Source organism: Salarias fasciatus, chromosome 5, assembly GCF_902148845.1.
Source record: "Salarias fasciatus chromosome 5, fSalaFa1.1, whole genome shotgun sequence".
NCBI classification, from domain to species: domain Eukaryota; kingdom Metazoa; phylum Chordata; class Actinopteri; order Blenniiformes; family Blenniidae; genus Salarias; species Salarias fasciatus.
Window position 1 is genome coordinate 25,325,055 of NC_043749.1, and position 23,820 is coordinate 25,348,874.

The following is a 23,820-nucleotide window of genomic DNA, read 5'->3' on the forward strand; positions in this document are numbered from 1 at the left end:
GAGGTGATTTTCTATCCATCTCCTGAATGTAGCCTGGCTCCTGGTACGTACTTCTTGGCCCTGTGTTTAACTTGCTTTGTGACTGCCTTGTTTCAACCACCTTCACCATGACCGAGATGCTGCTGAGCAGTCGACACATGACACTCCTACACAAGTAGAGTTCACGCCTCAAATTGAGACATTTTGCCGTTAAATGGCAGCTCGTCTTTTCTTTGTGACCCTGTTGACAATTGATAGTCCAATATTTGATGGTCACCCTTTGAAGGGTTCCTATTTCAACTGGGTTCTATAAATCTGAAAAGCACATCAATCTTCTTTTCACTTTTTGGTGTCCGTTTAATCGCTTTTATTGAGGTAATGAAAGCTGCCTAACTATTATGCTCACCTTGATATTTAGTGTTTAGCCCTTCAGAATTCATCTGCCCAAATACACACTACAAAGTTACAATCAGTCGCTGCGCCAGTGATCTCCACCCACCTTTCAAAGATCATAAATCTGACAGACTTTCACCTCTCGATAGTCTGGAGTTGGAAAATGTGCCTAAGAGTGATGTTAAGGTCAGAGTAATCATTTGCCCTGTGCTCACAGTGTAGGCATCCACCATCACATTGCCCTGTGTGATGTATGTAGACGGAGGCCGACGAGGGGAATACCCCCTCCCCCGCAGACGTCTACCTCAAGCGCCCTGAAGCCACGCGTATGCTGATCATTTGCGCAGCATTTGCCCCGCCAACAGTTGTATCAAAAGTGAGAGAATGCCTATTTTGCATTCATGACACGCGACACAGTGAACCGTGAACGGAGAGAGGCAGGTACAAGACGACTTGACAGACATGAAAACTATATTTGGCACCGAACACAGTTACTCTATGACAGTGATGGGCAACCTCGACCATTTACTAGATTGACTGGATTTACGGAGCTTTTATGGTTTTAGTATAGTCAAACACCGTGCAGTCAGAGAGTCCTTTTGTCCATTTTTACAAGATTACTCCAACTGTTATTACCTGGTGGTAATTCAATACTATTGTCTGTTTTTACTGAGAAGCTCATTTATACATGTGAGACATGCTGCTGAGTCTGATTGGACACTTTTAATCAGGAAGTCCTCGACTCCACCGTAATGACCATTATATGGATACAAAGCTCTATTTCGGAATTTTCTGCCAGTGTTTCAAGGTTAATTGTTTAGAGGAACAAAAAAATGTCTTCAATTGTCATCGAGCACATCTTTCAGAAAAATACATGAATGAAGGAAACTGATTTAAATAAATAATGGAATTGTATGTCTCAAAATTGATGGTATTTATACAAGATGTCTGAGTTCTACATGTTTTCCTCCAGAAAAAAATATTCAGAAACACATTCATTACAGTAGGTGAAAAGTAGAGACGTCCTTGAAGTGAACTGCTTTCTTTTATCACCTGTGAAACTAGTAATGTACAGCTGGATCACCGAATACGATGATTACAATCAAACTGTGCTCAGAACGGTGCTGCAGGTTGATCAGGTGCTGTCAAAAAAAGTGCCAATACTCTGAAAACGTCTTAATAGTTTTAGAGTTTGTGTGAAAGGTTTATAAACACAAACAAAAGGTTTATCTTCACAAAAGCAAGCAGACGTGAGCAAATAGCTAAATACTCTGCTCATCTATTTTTTTTTTTTTTTTTTTTTTTAAAGTCAGGCTTGAAATTTTTGAGGCAATTTTGTGAAAATGCGACTTTATGCCCATTTCAATGTATGATCCCTCTGCGATGACAGAGGAGAGTGCGCCATGAGAGGACGCCATCGGAGAGCATCTATCTGCCACAAAAACACACTTGGCCCACATGCAGTGGAGTCATCGTTTATCCGCAAAACCCGTTTCCATAGCAAAATGTGGAACTTTCCTTTAACCTATAAAGGAAAAATCTTATTTTGGGAAAAATCTTATTATGCAAATTTTCTTTTTTTTTTTTGAGAATTTCTATCCTTTCCGTTTGTCTACTGTTTTTAAAAATTTGAATAACAATAGGTGGATGGAAATTCTACTGCAATGAATCGATGGCTGTTGTTGTTCTGAACACCCCTGATGACTGAATTCAGTCACATGCAGTGCTGCTTGCCTTACTTCTGCGGCTCACGTGTGGTTACTACTAACGCTATCAAAACTGGCCAATAAGATATTTTTACAAGTATTGAGGGGAAAAAAAAAAACGTGCTACACCAAACCCAAACACTCACTCTATGTTCCTGTGGTTTTTCTGAAACTCAAACGGAGCCGAAGTCGAGTCTTTACAGTATTACAGGTCTCATCTTGGCCGAGCACTACTGACAGCCAGACAGACATGGCCGTCTGACCTTGTGGGTGACGACTGTTCCCATTTTGCTTTTAATCTCACAAAAGTCATCTGGGCCAGCTTACTTTGCCCGTAATGGTTTTCAAATCGAACGGACTGTGCAGCAGATAAGTATTATGACAAAAAGGACACCACGCGGAGCCTTATGGAAGAGGGAGGCGCTGCGAGCAAAACCGCAGACGTTTCTTGGAAATATATGTTTAGGATCCTGGTATGTGAAATATCTTTAAGCAATTTGGCAGATATTCAAAAAAACCTTGCTTTACGTGCGAGGAACAGAAGGACATGAGAGCTACGGGCTGAATCATGCACAAGACTGCTTAGACAAACCTGCAAAACATGAATCAAAAGTGCCTCGGAGAGCCGGAGAGGGCGTTAAGAAAAGCACCAACTAATTGCTTGCTCATAGATGCCGAACACATATTCTGCACTCTCGAAGGCAGCGTTCAACATTTTTTGACCTTGATGAATTATCTGTTTTTATTGACAGCACTTATTGATATTTCTTAAAAGCGCAGGCTAATGGAGTTCTATTGAGATGATTAAATGAGTTGCTGGTGCCCAGATTAGCCAGGTCTCATCTCACAGGCACAGCTTGCATTATCATACAGAACAGACGCATGCGTGCGCTGAGTCCCAAATTCCTGCGACTGACATCTCCAGGGGAACAGAGGAGCGATGACTACATCCGACCTACATTCACCCCACCCCGGCACGCCGGCTTCCAACTAATTACACACACAAACATGCATACTCAGTCACACTATAGGTGGATTCATATCACAGCTAGACTCACAGCATGGGGAGGATGATACTGCAGCATGCATATTATGGAATTTTACAATTTCAATTATGTGTTTAGCTCTACCAGATCTCAGTATATCTCCGGGGATTTCAGAGCCAAAAGAAAAAAAAAAAATCCTCACAACTGTACAAGCTCCAAGTGACCTCCTGATGATTGGGAGAGGAACCTTTCCCAAGGCTTTTGCACAGGCTTAGATGAAAATATCATTTGTGTGATGGGATGTGAAAATTCTCCAAGCAAAAAAACATTAGGAAGAAACCTAAGGCTGCTGGAGCTCGTTCAAATGCTCCAGGCACGGAAACGGCAAAGCTGGATGTTATTCAAACGCCTTATGCAATGAGAGTTTTATATTATGTACATTTTATATACATTATTTGAACTGCTTGGATTCTCAGAAAAGCGAAGGCAGGGAAAACACCGCATTCACAAGAATTGGGAGAGAAAAGAAAGTGACGCAGGCAGCAGCCGACAGGCTCGTCTTCAAACCGCCTTTTCATTGTTTCCTGCGCCGTACAGCATCCTGGTTAGAGTGATGTGGTTTTTCACACTTTGAAATGTGAGGGTATTTCTACAACCCACATTCAGGACAGAATCTGTTGATCTACGAAAAGCTTTTAGTCAACTAGAAAGTGCCTCATGAACGTCAATCTCCACGAGCACTGACTAATTCTACGAATCGCTGGTGTGCTGGAGACGGTTACGTCAGTTTCTGTTAGTCAAATCTGAACTGACGCTGAAAGGAAAAAAAAAAAACCTTTTCATTTGAACAGCTTACATTCACCTTGATTTATCTGTGGTATAAAGAAAACCAATGAAAGGTTATTAGATAAATGAATTTATCACATTTATCAGTGAGAGTAAGTCCTTGCTTGACAGGTTAACATTAATCAATTAGTCAACAGATAAATCATTCATTAGTTCTTTTCATAGGTGGATCACTGTTTAACTTTGTTTAATCACAGGCCATCCGTAGACCGATGCTTTGGTGGTAAAAGTTTCTCTACCCTCAGTGAGCCAGTCACAGGTGTCCCACATGCAGCCTGCCTCCTTCCGTGGACCGCTGGGATCAGCTCCAGCTCCACACAACCACAGGTTGGCTCAATCAATACAGAAAATGTTAAGACGGAAGCTACATACTTGTAGTGTAGTTTTTTCTCCAATATCCAAGGTTGCCCGATTTTACACAAAAGGAACCAAGGACACATTAACGGCCATTCACATTAGCCAATCTTCAGTATATATTATTGTGTCGCATCTACAGCAGAAGCACTGTACAATGTGAGGAGCAGAGCTCCAGCCTTTCCAGCAGCAGCAGTCTGATTCCCACGGAGGCCACCCACTCTCAAATGTATAAAAAGTGTCTGCATTCGCAGAGCTCAGGATAAGTGTCAACGAAACACTGCGTCTTATCTATAGTTACTTGAATGGCCATAGTCAGTCACACCACTGTGTGTGTGTGAATTATGTGTAAAAATGTTCACCAAGTCCACTTCAACTAAATGATCATTTATTGAATTTACCCCCATGTGCTACATTTCATTTTTCATCTATTTTTTAAGTGAAATTCATCATTTGAGGCACTTTATAGATACAGAATGACCAATGAATGAAAGTCGCTGTGGCGCTGTATCCTTTAACAAATCTTGAGATGGAGAAAAATGGTACTAAAACCTTGTACAAGTGACTCAAGAAAATTGTTTGGCACTGAGTTTAACAATTCACTGCACACAAAGAAGGTAGGTGGTCTACAGAACGCAGCGCTGACACCAGTGTTCGGTACAAATGGCTGTAAGTCAATGCAGAAATACATGAGGACTGACAGCATGAACGCCGCTGTGCTGCTGACAACTAAATAAGGCATGATGAAGGCAAAAGAGGAAACAAAAGGTGGCGAAATAAGACTATTCATTTCCTTGCAAAAGGCCGTGCCACAAAAGCCTAAAATCAATCCATTTATAATAACACATGCTTTCTCATCTCCCCCTCACCTACACACACACACTCACATCCATGCAGCCTGTACATACGCCAGATCTTGTCGCCCCAGGAAATGGGCTTCATACATCTTGTCTGACTGCAATAAAGCAGTGCCTAAGATTCTATTTCCAATAAACGTCGACTGATTGGAAAACTCATTCTAATATCAATTTCCATCTGGGCCCTTTAAAAGGCAATCAGCATAGCTTCATCTCGGTATATCATGGGCTCCTTGAGATGATGACACAGCACTGGCTCTCTCCTTCTGCATAATGGCCTTCTCCTATCAAGGCATCTGCAATGAATAATACCACCCATGAATGGGCTATTTAGTCTGTGTTCGCACAGATAGGGGCCACTTCTCTGAATATTAATCCAGGGTTTTACACTTCATATGGTTCTCTCAGGGCTGCACCATTTTTCACGAGGTGGAGTGAGGCACTTAGTGTGATTTGGCACACTCATAGTTTCTCTCTAAGCTTTCTCAGAAGTGACAATGGTGATTATCAATGGCATCGCGCTTTGTTTAAGATGCCCGGCACACGTAAAACACAGATTTCAGTCTGAGAATATCATTTTCCAACTGTTTTACAAAACACTGTCAACTGCTTGTGACAAAATGTAAAGCCACAGGAGAATTCACACGAGTTAATTGACTTAAGAATCAAAGTAAATGTCATTAATGACTTAACTCATGTAGGACGATTTCCTCTCACGGTGTCAAAGCACCTTAACAACTTCATTTAGAAGAAACTATTTGTACACCAACGACAAGGACCCATGCAGGGTCCTCATGAGCCACCTGAGGGTCAGGCTCTTGGACAGGGACACTTCTCCTGTGAATGTGAGGTGGCAGAATATCTGCCATCAGAGAATAATGCACTCAAACACCTGGGCCCCAAAGCAAACACACTAAAAAAGCTCAAGCAAATTACAATCAAAGCATTTTCCTGGATTAAAAAAAAAAGTAACTCAAAATAAAAAGGAATTATCTGTCACTTCCAGAAACATCAAAACTCGCCAGGTCTTGCTTGCTGTAACAACTTATTGAGCAAAGAGAAACCCTTTCAGTAATCTGTATCAATACAGCACCATGAGCATTTTTGCCAAGCGACAACCACATTCACAGTTCCAGCACTTTAAAAAGTCCGAACGGTTTGTTTGCCCTTACCTTCCAGCCACTGCCCGCCTCCCTGTAGTAGGGAAAGTTATCACAGATCCACTGGTAGATTTCACTCAGTGTCATCTTCTTCTTTGGCGAGCTGTTGATAGCAAACGTGATAAGGCTGGCGTAGCTGTAGGGCGGCTTGCCGTCCTTGTGCTGCTGCACCTCCTCCTGGTCCAGCGTGGTGTTAGGATCCAGCAGGGCGCCCTTCTTGCCCATGCCTGGCCCCTGGGCATTCTGGGCATCGGCTTTGCGGATGGCCGCCTGCATGGTCAGCTGAGGAAGCCAATCCATGGAGGTGAGGCTGCTCTCCAGCTCCGACGTCATGGTGACGGCAGGCCGGGAAGGAGGGGGGTGGGGAAGAGGTGGAGGCGGTGGTAGCGGGTGCTGTTGGTGCTTGGCGATGGAGGGGGAGCAGACCAGGTGTGGAAGAAGAAACGGAGACGAGCGAGGGTGAAGTCGGGGCTCCGTCAGCTCAGGGCGTCAGCATCATGTCGTCTGTTTGTCAACTCTACAAAAAAAAAAAAAAAAAAAACAGAAAGCAACACGTTTTTAATGCTTTTGTTTCCAAACACAGTCAACAAGTAAACATGGAAATAAAACATATGTTTATCAAGCGTACTGAAGACAAAAGACGAGCAAGCTGCTCTGTGGAGTTCACCTAACGATAAAAACCAAGTCTGCCGAGCAGGAGATCACAGGCCCGCCGCTTTCTCCACCACTTGCTGCTCTCAAAGCTGACTCATAGCTGGGACTCCATCTGCACAGAGAGAGTAAATGCCAGGCAATTGTTTTCACAACTGCCAGCCAAATGGGGGGAATGGCTCAGGAGGAATTCCGGCTCTCTTGAGGGTAGTAAACCCCCCTCTCTGCTTTCTTCCCTGCCTGTTCCCCGCCTCCCCTTCCTCCCCCGAACGGAGCCTCTGCCGTAAAGGGGCCGGCTAGTGTCGTCTCGCGGACCGTCCTCGGCGCCGTGCGCGCTGGCCGCCTCGTGCACAGCGCAGCTCGCAACAGCCTGCCTCTCTCTGTCCCTCTCGGCACAGTGCCCTCCACGTCTTAAAATAGAGGAGTCGACTAGAAGGGCCTTAAGTTACTAACGTTGGAGAACACAGGCAAATGTGGAGTGGGGGGGAGAGGAAAAAAAAAATAAAAGAGGCTTGAGCAGGATGACAGTGCAATCTGGCTGAGGGGAGGGAAAAAAAAGAAAGAAAAGAAACGCGAGGCGGCAGAATGAGGAATCCTCACCGAGTTGTGGGATTTTTCTCTTGACTAAGTGTGTGTTAACACAAGCTAGTGCGTGTGTGTGTGTGCTGTCAGCCTGAGAATAAATGCAGTCTTGACAGCATTCAATGGGTCAATACTGTATCTTTAAAGTATCTGGGAGTCATTTGTATCCAATCATTAATGTTGTGTACATTCAAACTCCAACGTTAACATTCAGCCTCCACACTTCATATGGATCTGAGAACTATCTTACACATTTTTGTGAAATATAACTCAAAGCTGCCATGTTGTTTTCATGACCTTAATTTGTCTTCATTAAAACAGGTTCAAAAACATCGACATGAAAGATTTGAAGCCTCGCATTTGTTTTGCATGTTTACTTCATTTGTGAGTGAAAAACACGGCGAGGGACACAGAAGACGAGCGTAATTTCATGGGCCTCTGCTGCCGATACGACATGCAACAGGAATAGGAAGATATTTCTAAATTGGGCAAACGGCTTTGGCGGCAGTTGGTCAGAAGCAGTTGATGGTTGTCCCTTTCAATTGATCTCTCACAGCGGGGGGTAGCTGGTGCCCAGCAGCCAATTCAATATCCGCTATCAGTGTAGACAGGCTGAGCAGATGATGAAGGCATTTTCACACATCCAAACAGAATTCAGAGAAGGGAAAAACCAAATCTGTCCGCGGGAGATCATTAATGAAGTGAGGCATTGGTCTTAAATCTTCCCCCTGTAATCATGGTTGGGTTTCATCAGGCACTGTTGGGTTTCCAATGCAAGTTTTTTCTCCTAGCAAAAATAGAAAAGGAATGAATGAAAAAAATATAAATGTGTTCTAAAGTGACTCTATTCTTCCTATGACAAACACTTTGAGTATTAGAAGTTCGTCCCTTTCAGGTTTGAGGAGAGACGATGAAGAACAGCAGGTGCAGTCACCTTGAAATCCTGTCAGCGACAAATAAAGCTGCATGATATTGAGAAAAATTCACATTACAATCATTTTTTTCCCTCATCTTGGCTTCAGAAATATTCCTTTTAGAATGTTTGATCTATTTCTGTAGGAGAAGACGCATCTGCATGGAAAGTCAAACAGTAATCAACGCTGACTAAGTCACAGATGAGCGTATAGTCGAAATGCTAAAGCAAGTCTAAATCTGAAACAGATGCAACATGTCACTGGCTTCACTGTGTTGGACAAAAAAAAAAAAAAAGAGAGGCCGCAACACATTTAGTCTGCATGAAATCATTTGTGATGCAGCTCTGTAGTTTGCACAGTAAAACCCTGCTTTACCCAAACTATTTCGGTCCAGACGAGGCCGCAGCCTCATGTGAATGGTCACCAGGGAAACGGATGGCTGGTGTGTACTACAGCAGGGAAGGGGGCAGATCTTGAATACAGTTCAGCAAAGTGAACAGTACAGAGTTTAAAGGCTTCAAAGGTGCTGCCACAAGACATGGTCCGAGAAGCTGCTGCAATTTTGATGCTGATGTAGAAAGCAAAAACACCTTAAAACCCATTCAGTGTCATCCAATAACTGAATGGATTTGACTGAGATAAGCAGCTAAAGATCAATCTGAGCGTCATTATGATGAAAAAAGGTGTTCTAAATGACTTCTAAAACCGACACACTTGTTGGTGCCAGACAGGCTGGTCTGAGTGTTTCACAAACCACTGATCCACTGGGATTTTCACACACAACCTGTACCCTTCTCTAAATCTTTATGGTGTTCAAAGAAGGGTCAGAAAGAGAGAAAATATCAAGTAAGCGGCAGTTCTTCCGGCCAAAATAGTGTGTTGATGCCAAAGGTTTGAAGAAAATGGGCACGGTGGTTTGAGATGATAGAAAGGCAACAGGGACTCACAACAAGAGAGCACAACACCATGAACCTTGAAGCTGATGGGCTGCAGCTCACACAGACTCACCAAAACCGGACAACAGCAGATTGGGGGAAAACATTGCCTGGTCTTGATTTCTGCAACTTCTCCAGATGGTCATAAACATGTTTGGTGTACACAACATGAAATTATTGACTGGTACTGTAACGGTGTGGGCAATAGCACTTTGGGACATTCAGTATCAGTTGGGCATTGTTGAAACACCACAGCAAACCTTTATGACAACAGTGTACCACCTTCTGATGGATACGTCCAGCAGGATAACACAGCGAGTCCCAAAGCTCAAGCTCTAGCATGGTGATGAGGGCATAAATCTGTGAAGAATGCTTCCAGCATCTTGTTGCATCTACGCTACCAAAAACAAAGACAGTTCTGATGGTTGAAGGAGGGCTCTTGATCCTAACACCTGTGAACACAGATAGGAAGTCTGACACTAACGCAATTTCTAACTTCTATCATTGAGTTTAAGTTGGATTTCATACATGTAGAAGTTGCCCAGTCTGCCGGTGCAGTAGCTTTTATCACTGTTAGAGGAAGTGAGATCTTATCCCTCCATGATAAAAATAATTCAACAGAAAAGAGACTGTGTCGACTCGGCAGTGGGCAGATCTTCCTGACAAATCAGACCCTGCCTCTTGCTCCGCTTGGCTGAGTTAGCGCAGCGTCGGGACGCCGTCTCCGAATGTGCACTCGCATATCTGAGGTGTTGCCGTTCCCTCCCACAGCAGGCTTTCACAAAACAACACAGATGATAAACTATATGCATTTTGATCACGTCACACCTTCCACCATTCCCGATATCGCCCGGGAAGCCAAAACGTTTCTTTCCAGCTGCCACGGAAGTGACAAGTGTGTGATCGGGTGCGAGTCGGAGCTTTAAAGTGAGGTTTAACAAGACTAGATGAATTTTTAAACCGAAATAAAAAATCAGGAATCACATTTCAAAATACTATTGGCCCAAATAAGGGTCTCATGTTTTTAAACTAAATGCTGAGGAGAAGTTTAAACCAACATGTCAAACTCAAACTGAACCCGTTACCTTCAAGGAGAGCTGCTTAGGCCCCCTTCCGCAATGCTTTTGTCGTCTGCTTTTACGAACGTGTGCGTTAGAACAGTTCAATGGTTGAAAGTTTGCACTTCAACGCGGAACACTTCAAAGTGTCTCTGCAGGCCTCTGCTGTCATGAGCAGCCTGATAAATGAGTAAACTCGCTGTCTGACTGTACTGACAGGTGAGTCAGACTAATGGCGAAGAGCTCCTCATCGCAGAAAAGACAAAACAAGGTTTCTCCACCCTGGAACCCAAGCAGAGGTGACTCACGGGCTGCTGAAGACACTAATCTTCTTCTTTGAATAGACGCCTACAGAAGTGTAAAGCAAATTTAATGTTTCACATTAATCTAGAAAATGTTGTCAATCTGAATAAAATTCCTTTAAAAACTCCATCAGACACGAAAAGCCTCCGGCGCAGATTCTACGTTTGTATCCAAACAAGCAAACTTGTGACAGCAGCCACAGTCGTTCATTCTCAGTTCACAGCCCACATATGAAATCAGAGGTTTCTCACACTGTGAAGCAGGGTTGTAGGTAACTATTATGTTAATCATCATCTAATCTGATTTTTCTTTAATTCAATCAATTAGTTAATTGATTTTGTAGAAATGCAAGTTGGGATCTCCTATTTTCACACTTCAAAAATGAGTTTTAGTCACCAAAAGGTGATGAAGTGGGTTGGTTTGATGAACTTCAGGTAACAAAAGGTTACCAAGGACAGCTGATTGGCTCTCCATACTTCACTACCTGAAAGTTTCATGCTCAAGGCCATAATAAACACCAGTAAGGCAATACAAAAACAATAAATCAAATGTCATATGACACCACAATAAGTGCATGCTGCCGGTTAACCGCTGATCGGCTGACATTAAGCAACCACTAATAGCGTAATACAACGATATTTTACACAACAGCCTGTATCCTTTTTATATGACTATTAGTATAAGAGGGCATGAGCTCAACTGAGCTCTCACTTGGCCTGAATGAGTTAGCACTGAGTCATTTTCAGGAAGTATAAATCCAACAATGTGGACATTTTTGCTCTTGTTATGGGGGAAACCCTAAATTGGGTCAATCGTTGAACTCAAGGCTTGTCCAACATTTTGTTACTGAAATAATCCAAACTGGTTTGTTTGTAACTCAGCACATTTTAGAAAAATTAGCAGCCAAGTGACAATTTAAAATCCCCAGGAAAACTGAACAGAAAGAGCCTTTAAGTAAATATTTACCATTTGAGCTCACAAAGTGACTTAAACAGTAAATCAATAATTGACGACAAAACAATCCGCAATTTTCACTGACAGAAAAATCCAGCAACAGTATGAAATAATGTAAACAAAGTGAAAGAAGCCGTTAAAGCCAAACTCACACATCGTTCAGTGGTTTCTGCAGTGCAGTTCCATGCAGAAGCTGACGGCATGTTTACACCTTTGAAATTGAAATTCCAGTGTCACACAACGTCCAACAATCAATCAGACGTGCAGATATTTAGATCACGGCACAATGGGTTTTATGTTGCTCTCTAACAAAAGCACTGAAACTGTCTGACCTGAATTTGCATTTCCTGTTCACCTGTGGTCACTGATCGCTTCAGACTGGTTGCAGACACAACAGAAAAGCAATAAAATCGTCAGTAAATCACAAGATAAATTCAGTTGTGTACCTAAGTCTTTGTTTCACCTCATATTTTTTCATGAAAATGTTGAATTTACTTTTTGCATACCATCACCCCTTTGATTTAATTGATTGCCTGTTGGCTTTCACTGACACGTGACTGATAAACTGGCAGTGTGTGTAGATCTTGGAGCCTGATGTAAATGTTAAGTATGAATGAGGCACAGAGGAAGCAGGTCGAGCCTTCTGACGGCTGCCGGAGGTGAGAGGAAGGAGTCAAGGGTTGATGAGAGGCGCTCCACCCGGTACACCGAGACACATGCCATTTGACCCTCCGCACTAATGATCCAGCTGCTACATAATCTGCAGGGCCAAGACGGCGTCTTAATTAGAGAACCTTCGGCCGTGGCAGGAATGATGAAGCGCAACGGCGGCAGACAGTAAGACACCCCACCCCCCCCCATTCCACCCCACCTCTGCTGCCTTCATTACCCGAGCTGAGGGACAGTCAGAGGAGGGACAAGCCCCAGCCTGCTGCTGCTGCTGCTGCTGCTGCTGTGTCAAGGAGGGCTGCAGTCTGGGGGAGGCGGAGGAGACCAGAAGAAAAGAAAAGCCGGAGGAGCCGGAGCAGTCGGGGAGGGTGTGAAGGGCACAATGTTGCCGGCATGAGATCTGGCAGACAAAACAGAATGGCAATGGTCCTCATCCAAAAGGGGCTGAGAGTTCAGGCTCTATGATTACAAGCCCAAGGGAGCAGACTGCCACGCCACACATACAGAGCCACTTTGATCCGGCCTGAGGAAAATGGGTTTCCGTCACTGTCATCGCCAGAAAGAAAAAAAAAAAAAAAAAACGAAACTTCTCTCTCTCTCGACTTTAATTTGTTTTCAGAATGAAGCGTTGAGTATTTTCGAGAGCCGAGACAGAGAAATGGATGGTCACATTCACTCCCTATTCAACACTCAAAGTTTCTTTATCCTTTAGGGATTAATGGCAGATTTAGTTCTGAATGAGAAATTGAAAGCGTTTTTTTTCTTCTCTCTGTTTTTTTTTTTTTTTTAACATCTTAATTTACCAAGTTCTTGACAGGACTTATCAACAGTCCTGCTGCCAACAGAGCACTGACAGCAAATCACTGATTGTGTTTTGTGTCTCAGCTCCTAAGTCTGAAGTGGCTCAATCAAACTGACAGCATGGCCATTATACATGTGCCAGGCCCTCTTTATTCAAGAATCCCCAATGAGGCAACAAGCTGAGTAACAACCGGGGATTACTCAACACAACACAGCAGATTATGTCAACTTCATCATGTTGGGCAAGTACGAGCCGAGATGCAAGTCAGCAACTGCGTCATAAAATCTGTGCTGTTCCCCATCTTCGCTGTTGCAAAATTGATGCCTGTACTTAGCAGCCACTTAAAATTTTACTACCTCTAACAATGCATGACCCGGGGTGAAATTAATATTTCAGCTGTGATACTTTAACAGTGAATGACACTTGAATGTCTCCAACGTTTAATGTCAGGAAAATGGCAACTACTTAATCCTAATTTGCCAACTATGGAGAGTTTGAAAATGAGTTGATGGCCGTGCGTGCGTGCGCGTCGCTGATGGTGTTGGCAAACCTCATAAAAGAGCCTTTATCAGATCAGACCCCGGTATACGTTTCGCATCTTTCGTTTCATTTTCCCCAATCACACCCACTTTCCACAACAGCAGGCTGCATTTGTGAAGGTGTGAAAACTAATTTTCTTTTAATATGTCACTGCTGATGAACACAACACGATGAGAGGCTTGAGGAGAAATGAGCTGCAAAGTGCACAAAGTGTTGGAATCAATCGTTTCTCCTCCTTTCTGTTTTGAGATGTGGTCACAGAACAAGCTGCACAAATCACTTCGCTGGTGGTATTAGGGGACGCCGAGGTTAAATATAATTACAAAAGAGGTTTGAGGAATTTTTTTTTTTCTCCTTAAATTTCTCAATCCAGTTTCACTCAAACTATATTTCAACTCCTTGGAATAAAATCAGAAGGGTCAAAAAAATAAAAAATAAAATCTAATATTTTTGTAAATAGTGTTTGACATCATAACAGTAATACATGCAATATGTGTAACAAATCAAATTATTTCAGCGTTCATAATTGTTGAACAATAGGAAAAATTACATTTTAATATCCTCTTTCTTGTCAACTGTGATATCTTGAATTAGACTCTAAAAATGTAGATTAACCATTAATTGCACTCATTTTTTGATGTGATGAAATAGAATAAAGTTTCACCAAATAATTATAAAAATTAAATACACCAATTAAACTGAACTTTATTTATAGAGCATTTTAAAAACAACTAAAGTTGAACCAAAGTGCTGTCCATCATTAGTCATAAAAACCATCAATATAAATTCAAATGTGAACTATAGTGCAGCACATGAAAAGAATATTTTTCGTCTTGATGTGTGGAATGAATACATTTAACGTCTCAGTGTTTGTGTATTCATATCCATGGCAATGCTCTGTCATGTTTCATGACAGTACATCATTAACATTGCTGCATTTCAGGATGAGATGGCGGCGCTGGTTTTTCAACTTGCTGAAACAAAAAAAAGAACCCATTGATAATTATACTGTTCAGCATTTGTAATTATAACCTATGCATCTCTCCTGTGTCTTAACAGAGACAAATGTATTGACCTAAAATAACCAAAGATCATCAGCAGAGGCCCCAGATATAACAGGTACAGGGTGGTAACTTGTCCTGTTTTAATGGAAGTGCAGCTGCTGTTCTCTCAAGTCTTGCTTAAAACTGCAAACTGGATCCATACAGGTTTATAATGGCCCTTAAAGAAGCAATCCTAAAAATCAAATGTATACAAAAACAAAAAAAAAAAAAAAAACTGGAAGTACTCAAAGAAAAACAGAAAAAGAACCTTCAAACCTTCAAACCTGGGATCCTTTCCCTAAGAGGCCGATGTGCTAACTGTGCTCTGACATTGGCTGTCATGTTTGAGCCCATTTATATTTATAGGGCAGGTACACTTCATTGTTTATAGCTCAGGCTGGTCTGCAATTCTGGTCCCAGCAGACTGAAATAATATTAACGGTGTAATAATGCTGAAATAAGGTGGGTGGCTCTAAACTGCTGATTGTGCTCTTTCTTTGCCTTCGATAGTACAGTATGAAAATCACCTTGCGGAGACCTGACACCCGCTAAAGTGAGTAATTTGTCTCAGTAAATATGTCAAGTTAGAGTTTTCACAAAAATTGAGCTGCGGTGGATGAGAGCAATGCAAACATTGATCTGTTGTGAAGCATTGAAACTCACCAAAATCAATGTCAAACAACTTTCCTCCTCTATTTTCAAAGTTTAAACTCATTCATTGGTGCAGTTTAAACTGCTGTCAGTTTCTATCTCTATCTGAGAAGTTTGGTGAGAAGTTTCAATGTTACATATTGTCACATTTTCATTATTTTATTAAAAAAAAACACTTTTTATAAAAAGGGCACCATCTGTACAACCTCATCTTTAAATATACAGCGGTGTGTGAAAGTGATTGCCCCTTCCTGATTTCTTTTTTTTGTTCATTAAATACTTGACGAAGAGAATACAAGCCGACACAAAATGCAGTTTTTAAATGAAAGCTGTTATTATTAGGGAAGAAAAGAAAATGCAAATCTGCATTTTACGTTTATTTGCGATGGCTTAATCTTAGATTTAAATTTCTTGAAGATCTGTAACATTTAGGTGTGCCTAATGTGCAAAAAAAATTACGAAATCAGAAAAGGGGCAAATACTTCTCCACACCACTGTAGGTCTCTCAAGGTCATCCTACATTTGTAATAATAATGGCACATCGTATCTGATCTGAAACTGAAATTGACAAAAAAAAAAAAACAGTCAATTTAAAGATTTTATAGAAACTCACAAAACATCCACGGTCTTTATATAAGATATGAGCTTCATGCTCATGGATGAAAAAAAGAGGGAACTCCGAACCAAAGCAGAAGTGCAGGTTGCACATGAAAAGGAAGAAGTCAAAACAAAAAAAAAAAAATACAATTATTCTTACACTTTCAGGTGCCGTCTGTGGGAACTCAGTCAAGAGAAGCGTGAACAAAGTTCAGGGTGCAGCGCACTCTCAGTAGGAAGCGGCGCTGAAAGACCTCACAGGACACGCCACAGGAAGCTCAGTCACGGATAAGTGGTACAGCTGAACCAGACAGTATGCACACAAACTGTCACCCGCTGATATTAGTCAATGTGAGGTCAATAAACTCCGTCTGTCCTGTGTTTACACGAAACTGCTTCAGTTTACCTGCATGCCAAGTAAGAAGCTGCAAATTGCTTCTTTGTGTTGCTTCTTTGACATAAACCTTTCACGGCTGGAAAGCCTGTTTGACCATTCAATGATTCCACATTTGTAATGAACATGCATTTGTGGGATGAGCAACAAAGCTGAAAGTTTACTGTTATTTTGTTATTTCTTGGACGATTCCATCTGAAGAAATGAGCGTTCCGTCAAACTTAAGCTCCTCTCGGTGTTTGGACCGAATCAGTGTTTGGAAAACACTTAAGTCATATGGTTGACGCATTATGACCCATTTTATTCAACATAACACTTTACGCAGAGGCATTTTTTTGAAACATTAAAAATCTTCTTTTGATGTCAAGAATTGTAAAAATCAAGGTATGTTCCACCAAGTTTCTAGTAAAACCACATTTTCAACAACTGAATCAACTTGTTTATTTCCACTAGGAAACGTTGAGTTTTGTCTGATCAGGCTAGTTAAGTGTCAAACAGTTGTCACCAGGACTGCATAACGGTGTAGCGGTGAGCACGCCCAGTCCACACTAACAATATTCCCAACTGACCCACTTCTGTGTGCGGTTTGCATGTTCTCCCTCTGTGTGCATGGAGCTGTGAAATACTGACTGTGGGGTCGGCTCCAGCACCCCCTTGTGATTTTACATTGGATTAAGCAGAATTTATTATGAGCAGATATATTCTCCAATCATGGATTTCTTTGCTGCTTGGTATTCATTATTTTGACACGTCTCAATGCCAAGCATGTACTTGAAATGTATATTTTATCCAGAGCTGCAATAACTAACAGAAAAATTACTAATCTGATAAACACTTCTGTATATTTTTGGAAGACTTTAAGCCCAAACAAAAGAAATAGGATATTCACATTAAAAATGGTTGTTAGCTGCAGTCTCATAATGATAATGGCTTTGTGTTTGAGTGCATTGTAAACATACTGAAAGCAGAGATGATTTAGTCACTTGTTATGCATTTATGTTTAAGCTGGTGCCAACATTTCTTGGAACAAATTCTGACCCAAAGGGCAAAATGTTCAGCTGCTGTTATTAAATATGTTCCATACATTTAATATAAGCATTAGCATTTTTAATTTCCTGTGTAGGATGTGCTTTGCAATTTTGAGTTTACTGTTCAGCCTGGGTGCAATCACGATGACAAACACTTGCACACAAATCCACAGAAATGTATGCATATTATCATACAATGCTTGATCACAGTTAGCATATTTAATTTCCTACCTGGAACACGAGGCCGCCTACTTAGAACGACTTCCTTTCAGATGCCTGTGCATGACTGCCATCATTTCCTCTCGGAGAAAAGAGCAGGTTATTCAGCTCACATTCTCACCACCACTTGCAGACACAGGACTGTTGATAGGTACCAGACCAGCGCTCTCCTGCACTTATCTGCAATTTCCGCGATTAATCCCCTTTTACTGCAGTCATGCATCCGTCACGGGTAACACTCTACCAGCGTGTGTCTGCTCGGCTACACAGATACGACCATTAAGGCCTGTGATGACTGCACTGCTGTGTGTGGCGCTTGAGAGCTGCAGGAGTGATGAATGCTGCATTAGAAACAATGTCACTTCATTTCAAACAGACCACAATAAATATTTGCACTGCGATTGTTAAATGTTGCTGAGACTTTGGTGTGGGTGAGGAGAAAGACGGAGGAGATTACAGCGGAGAGGTGGAGAGACAGAGAGGCACAGCTCATTATGACAAGAATCTTCCTGTAGTGCGATGGTAACTTGGCAAAAGGGAGGGGAATCGCTAAGTGTGCTCCCTCTGTTATGCCTGAAGATTTGGCACATGCACTCACAACAACAACAGTGATGTAACCTGGTAACAAGCCCTTGGCATGCGTACTCTCGACCGAAACCCGGGTCATACCTTCCATATCAACAGCTTTATATCCAGCGTGGGAGAAGCCCTTGTTTTCCTAGTGATTGCAAGGAGGTGGGATAAACAGGGAGGGGTGGGAACTCTGCTCACCTGCAATTCAGTCAAAGGCAGACAGACGCTCACTTTTTCCAGCCCTGGAGGCAAAGGACTTGGGGAGTTATTTTTGAGAACTCTTGAACCAAAATAGAAGTGCGTCTGAGTATTGTGATTGCACGTGAGCTTTGTAATCATGCAGCGAAGTACCCTAAGCCTCATCTTCATTAAAAAACAAAAAGTAGGTAAGAGCAATGCCAAGGCAACAGCTTTTAATGTCAGTCTTCCTTCTCAATTAAGGGCTTAATGGTTCCGCTGAAACCACCCCCAGGAAGAAAGCATTAATAACCCAGTCCTTACTTGCATTTTTAGGATGTGTCAATTATCGCTTCACCGCTCACGCGGCTGAGCACATTGTTCAGCTTATTGCAGCCTACAGCAGAGCCGGCCGCCAACTGAGGCCTCTTGCCGCTTACAGAATGTGCAAGACTGTGTATGCTTTACAGCACACACTCCGTGTCAGTGTTATTAGCGGGCTACGTTTTGTTAAAGTTGTTTTTTAAGATGCAGGCGAGCAGACCTCTCTGCTGTGCTCCTAAAAAAAAAAAGAAAAGAAAAAGAAATGGTATACATGCTCCTTCTGCTCCCCTACTCCCTCAATCCCACTTCGCCTGTGGTTGAACAAATCAAGTCCATAATTATTCTGCCAATCAATCGGGAGCGCAACTGTGGCTGTGGGGCAGTTAAACGCTGAGGAGAGAGAGAGAGAAAGAGAGAGTTGTCAACAAAGCAACGCTGAAACCCCTCCCTCCCTCCCGCCAAAGCGAGATTCTTGAAACCCACCCTGCCTTAAAAAGGCAACAGAGACACCTTTGTCTTATTAGTCAGTGCCAAACAAAAAGAGGTCTTCTAAATGCATGGTGAAGCTGCAACACGCAGACGGAGAGACGGGCAGATCAGGGCAGAGGGACGCAGGATCAGAGCGGTCAAAGATCTGGGAGCTGTCTGGGGATCAACTACGCTGCTCCAGGCAGTCGAGAGAGGCCAGAAAGCAAGCAGCCCCACAACTCAGACAAAACCAAACTGGGAGGGAAATGTGAATAAATGCAGCAGCGTTAGGTACCGCAGATATTATAGAGACGCTCTCCGCTGTCGACCTTGTTGCACGGGTTCGCTGGGTTGGTTATATATATAGAGAAATATGGATAAAAGGACGAGCAGGGAGATACGTGCAGATGAAGGGAGTGCACACAAGCACAAGGCCGTCAGCTCATTGTGCAATCTGCAGGTCAATACAAAAAAAAAAAAACCACCACATACAACATTCCAGTAATTGAATAAGCCCTTCCAGTGAATCAGAGCACTGACCAGGAGGGGCTTGTCTCTCTGTCCCTAACAGCTTGCCTGGGAGGTGGCCTTTGTTTAGGAGGTGGCAGGGGTGCCCTGACACCGACCATGCGAACCCAATTACCCCAGTCCCACGGCCTGGGGGCCCGCATTAACACAGTCCCCCCGGGAGGTTGACTCCATGCCAGCCTGGCAGCCTGCAAGATCCTGCTGCTGAATCACAAGCAGACCACTTAAGGCACTGGCAGGCCCAGCGTTTGGTGGCAATCTTGAGGGCCCATTCTCCTCTACATTGGCGAGATCCAGTTTTGTGTTGATGTTGAATACCGAGCCAGACTCAGAGGAGGGCAATGAGACGAGAAGGCTGTCGATGAGGGAGGCACCGATACCACTTTCCTACAAACTGAGTGGAGCACTTACTTTCAGAGATGATACAGAGCACTGACATGTGTACTTGATACTCAGGATGCTCCTGGCAGCTAATTTCTCAGAGGACTAACAGAACATTTTAATTAAGACTCATCAACTAGTCGACATCGCAAAAACACAGAAAACAGTGAAAAGTTTGCACAATTACTAAATTTGTACAAGACAGCATTGTTAAAGGCAAAATATTGAAAATGGACTAATTTCTTTATAAATGTCATGTTTTGTAAAATGATCTTTAATCAAAATGTCGACTTCTTCACAGTGCACGTCTTAGAACTGAAACTAGGGAAAATATCTGGATTATTTACAAGCTATTATACTATCATTTTACTACTTCGGCCCACACACACCATCAGACTTGGCTGCAAGTGGCTCCTGAACTAAAATGAGTTTAACAACCATGGTCCCAAGAAAGTCAATGGAAAAATGAAGCTATTTGATTACAGAAGCTTTTATATTATCTGATTCAAATAAAGTAGCTAATCACAAGTCACAATAAAGAAAAAATATTAATATATTTCATTTATTTTTCTATTTCAAGCTTTTTCTCAATGGGGCATCCAATATTGTGTTTTTTAAGAAATTCTTCCGTATCATTCAACAAAGCATGAACCGTCCACTCCTTGTAATTTCACATCAGCATCATCTCCCATCTGCTGCTGTGTGCATGATCACATTAAAAAAAATAAACCTGCAATAGGCTTACATCAGTTCATTCTCCAAAGATAAACATAAAACTGCAGTTTGTGCCTGTTTCGTGACACTTCTCACACACTATGGACAACCTTTCATTTAACCTTTTATATTTGAAGCAAAGTATGGACAATTTAGCAGGTTTCCTGGTAGTTTATTTGGATGCGTATATTTGGGTATTTTACACTGTTAATAAACATCCATCGAAATCTTTTACATCTATTATTTGATCGGGATACTGTGATTGATTTGTGCCTTTTTTTTGTGTCTTATTTTTGAGCTCAGACAAAATGTGGCATCTGTAAATATGTCCACATCGTTCTCAGAGAAAACCCGGAGCATGAGCACATTTTCAAGTGTGACAAATACCTGTTCGAAAAGAGACCATGCTAGAATTACCCAAGCGTGATTTAAAGGAATTACCTGAGTGGGCAATGCATGTTCTGAGCGTGCAAGACAGAGCAGGAATCAGGTCATGAATTTCAAATTCACAGACAGCGGATCAGCATTGACAGTCAGAAAGCTGGAGCCGAGCGAATGAGCTCTAACACGCTGGTTACACCGAGACAGAGTTCGCTCTCTCGAATCCAGAAAACACCCGGCAAAAAAAACAAAATTAAAACGGAGTTGAAATAGCTCGAGGTTTGGTTGATCCGTTAGCTGTTCATCTCACGTAAAGCCGAAAATCGTCTTCATTTAGGATGGCAGTGGAGCTGGAGTTATAATTAAAACCATTTTGCTTTTTAATCAATATTCAATCTCTCAGAAATAATTAACAGCATATTAAAGAGTTTACTGCCTGACGGAGCTGGATGCCTCTACATCATTAAGCTGTTGAAGCGCTGCTCTTTGACTCCTCATGTCCCATTTCACTGGTTTACGGCGCCTCCGTACAGGCTCTTTAAAATGCTCCTGGAGTCATACTGTACCTGCAGATAATAACGCAGCCCGGTGATAACATGCAGCAAGTGCACTCTCCCACTCACAGAGACATGGCTTTTAACATGTAACGCATAAACACTCGCAGCTACGCATGTGAATGTGTACGTGACAAATGCAAAGGTTGTGCTACTTGACTGAATGCAAAAGCTTCATAGGCGGTAAAAGCAAACTACGATCAAGGTTTTTCTGGGCATATTCCTCAGAAGCAGCCACATGCCATAAATCTGTGGCCTTTCCCCTTGAGTGATAATGTACTATGCATTTAATGTTACACAACTACTCGGCACTGAAAATATTAGTGGGATTAAAAGGCATGGGTCAATGGTTTTATATTTTCTTCTGTCTCTATCTTTAAAATTACACAGTGATTTTAGCCACACAAAAACAGAAATTGGAGGTTTGTGACCCTGCAATCACTCTGTCAAATATATATGATAAGAGCTTCTGGTAAATGCAAACACAAAATCTACTGAATTGCCCTCTGACTGATTGAAATCAGGACGTATCTGAAGATATTCACCGACCCTTTTTTCCCAGGTACAACTGTTCAAGCACTCATTGACAGTTAAGCAGTCAATCACAAGGCAGCAGGTCAGTGTGTTTAGATATGCAGACATGGTGAGGATGAGCTGCTGAAGATCAAACTGAGCATCGGAAGGGTGAAGAAAGGCGATTGAAGTGTCATTAAACATGGCATTCTTGTTAGGTGCCAGTAGAATATTTCACAAACTGCTGGGATTTTCATGCAGTCATTTCCACAGTTTATAAAAAAAAAATGATCAGAAAGAGAAATTATCCAGAGAGCGGCAGTTCTCTGGGTGAAAACTGGCTTGTCGATGCCATCGGAGGAGAATTTCCAGACTCTTGAGATGATTAATAAAATGGCAACAGTAGCTCAAATAACCCAAATATGCAGAAAATCATCTCTGTGCTTTTACAACACAGTGAACCTTGAGGCCGACTGTCTACAGCGGCATAAACCCACAGCAGGTATCGCTCCTCTTAGATCAGTTCAGGAAACTAAGGCTACAAGCTCAACAAACCTGGACAATAGATTATGGAAAAACATTGCCTCGTCCGATGTCTGCTGCCACGTTCAGATGGTCGGCTTAGAATCTGGCATAAACAGCACGGAGGCATGGATCTGCGGTGACTGTGTCAACGCTTCAGGCTGCTGCTGGTGCTGTGGCGTGAGGGACAGATCTTCCTGACACAGTTTATTAATAACTGAGGATAGTTTAAGCATTGATGCTGACCATGTCCGCACCTTTAGGGCCACAGTGTATCATCTTTTGCGGGTACACCGCGGCCATAAAGTATCGAAAGTACCATCTAATGATGGGACACTGGGCAGCTCTGAAGGCGACCTTTTGCCCTCATGACCGCCTTCACTCTTGGTGCTTTCAACGCCAGCGAGACGCACCTGCAAAATTCAGCATGAAAGCACTGCAATCAGCTGTAGGCTGTAACAAACTCTTATGTTACGTGCAAATTGTGTTTATACAAGCTCAAAAATTCCTTCGGCGTTCTCCAGATGACTTCCATGCTAATTTAGCAGCGGCTCAGTTTTTTGTCTACTGTTGATTAAGTGAAGAGCAATGGCAGAGAAACACGAAATTGAGTCAGTCTGCAACCTGATCGGGAATGACTGACCAGGAATTTGCTTTCAGACAGCTGTTGGTGTCTATACCTGTTCTCCTCTCCCTGCTTTGTTCCAGATAATTTCAATTAATTTGGTTTCCTGGAGACAATGTTACTATTTATCTGGGTGTGTATGGAGAGGGGGAGGCAGCAGCAGTCACTGTTGGTTTAAGCTCTGCAGTGAAAACACCTCCTGGAAAAAGAGTAGGTACCTTACAGGAGCCACAAAACCAGAGGATTTAACATAATAAACAGCAGACACGTGAGTTGGGCTGAGAGTCAAAAGTTTTTGGCTACCGCCACACTGCTGACAAGACAGGAATTGATGGTAACTCCAATACACTGGCACTCAGCCTCTGGTGCTTTCGGATAAAAGCTTTTAGACAAATAATGGATTTGCTAGTAGTGTCGTTTTAAGGAGAAGTCATCAATT

General features: G+C 42.4%; 1 protein-coding gene across 2 annotated transcripts in view; it reads right to left on the reverse strand.

Moving 5' to 3' along the window:
* Positions 1-23,820, reverse strand: part of foxj3 (forkhead box J3) — a 94,598-nt gene that overhangs the window by 53,699 nt on the left and 17,079 nt on the right. For both annotated transcript variants that reach the window (XM_030090839.1, XM_030090840.1), the window contains exon 2: positions 6,294-6,798. In XM_030090839.1, the coding sequence (XP_029946699.1) occupies positions 6,294-6,614 (321 nt within the window). In that variant the 5' untranslated portion in view covers positions 6,615-6,798. The remainder of the gene's footprint in view (positions 1-6,293; positions 6,799-23,820) is intronic.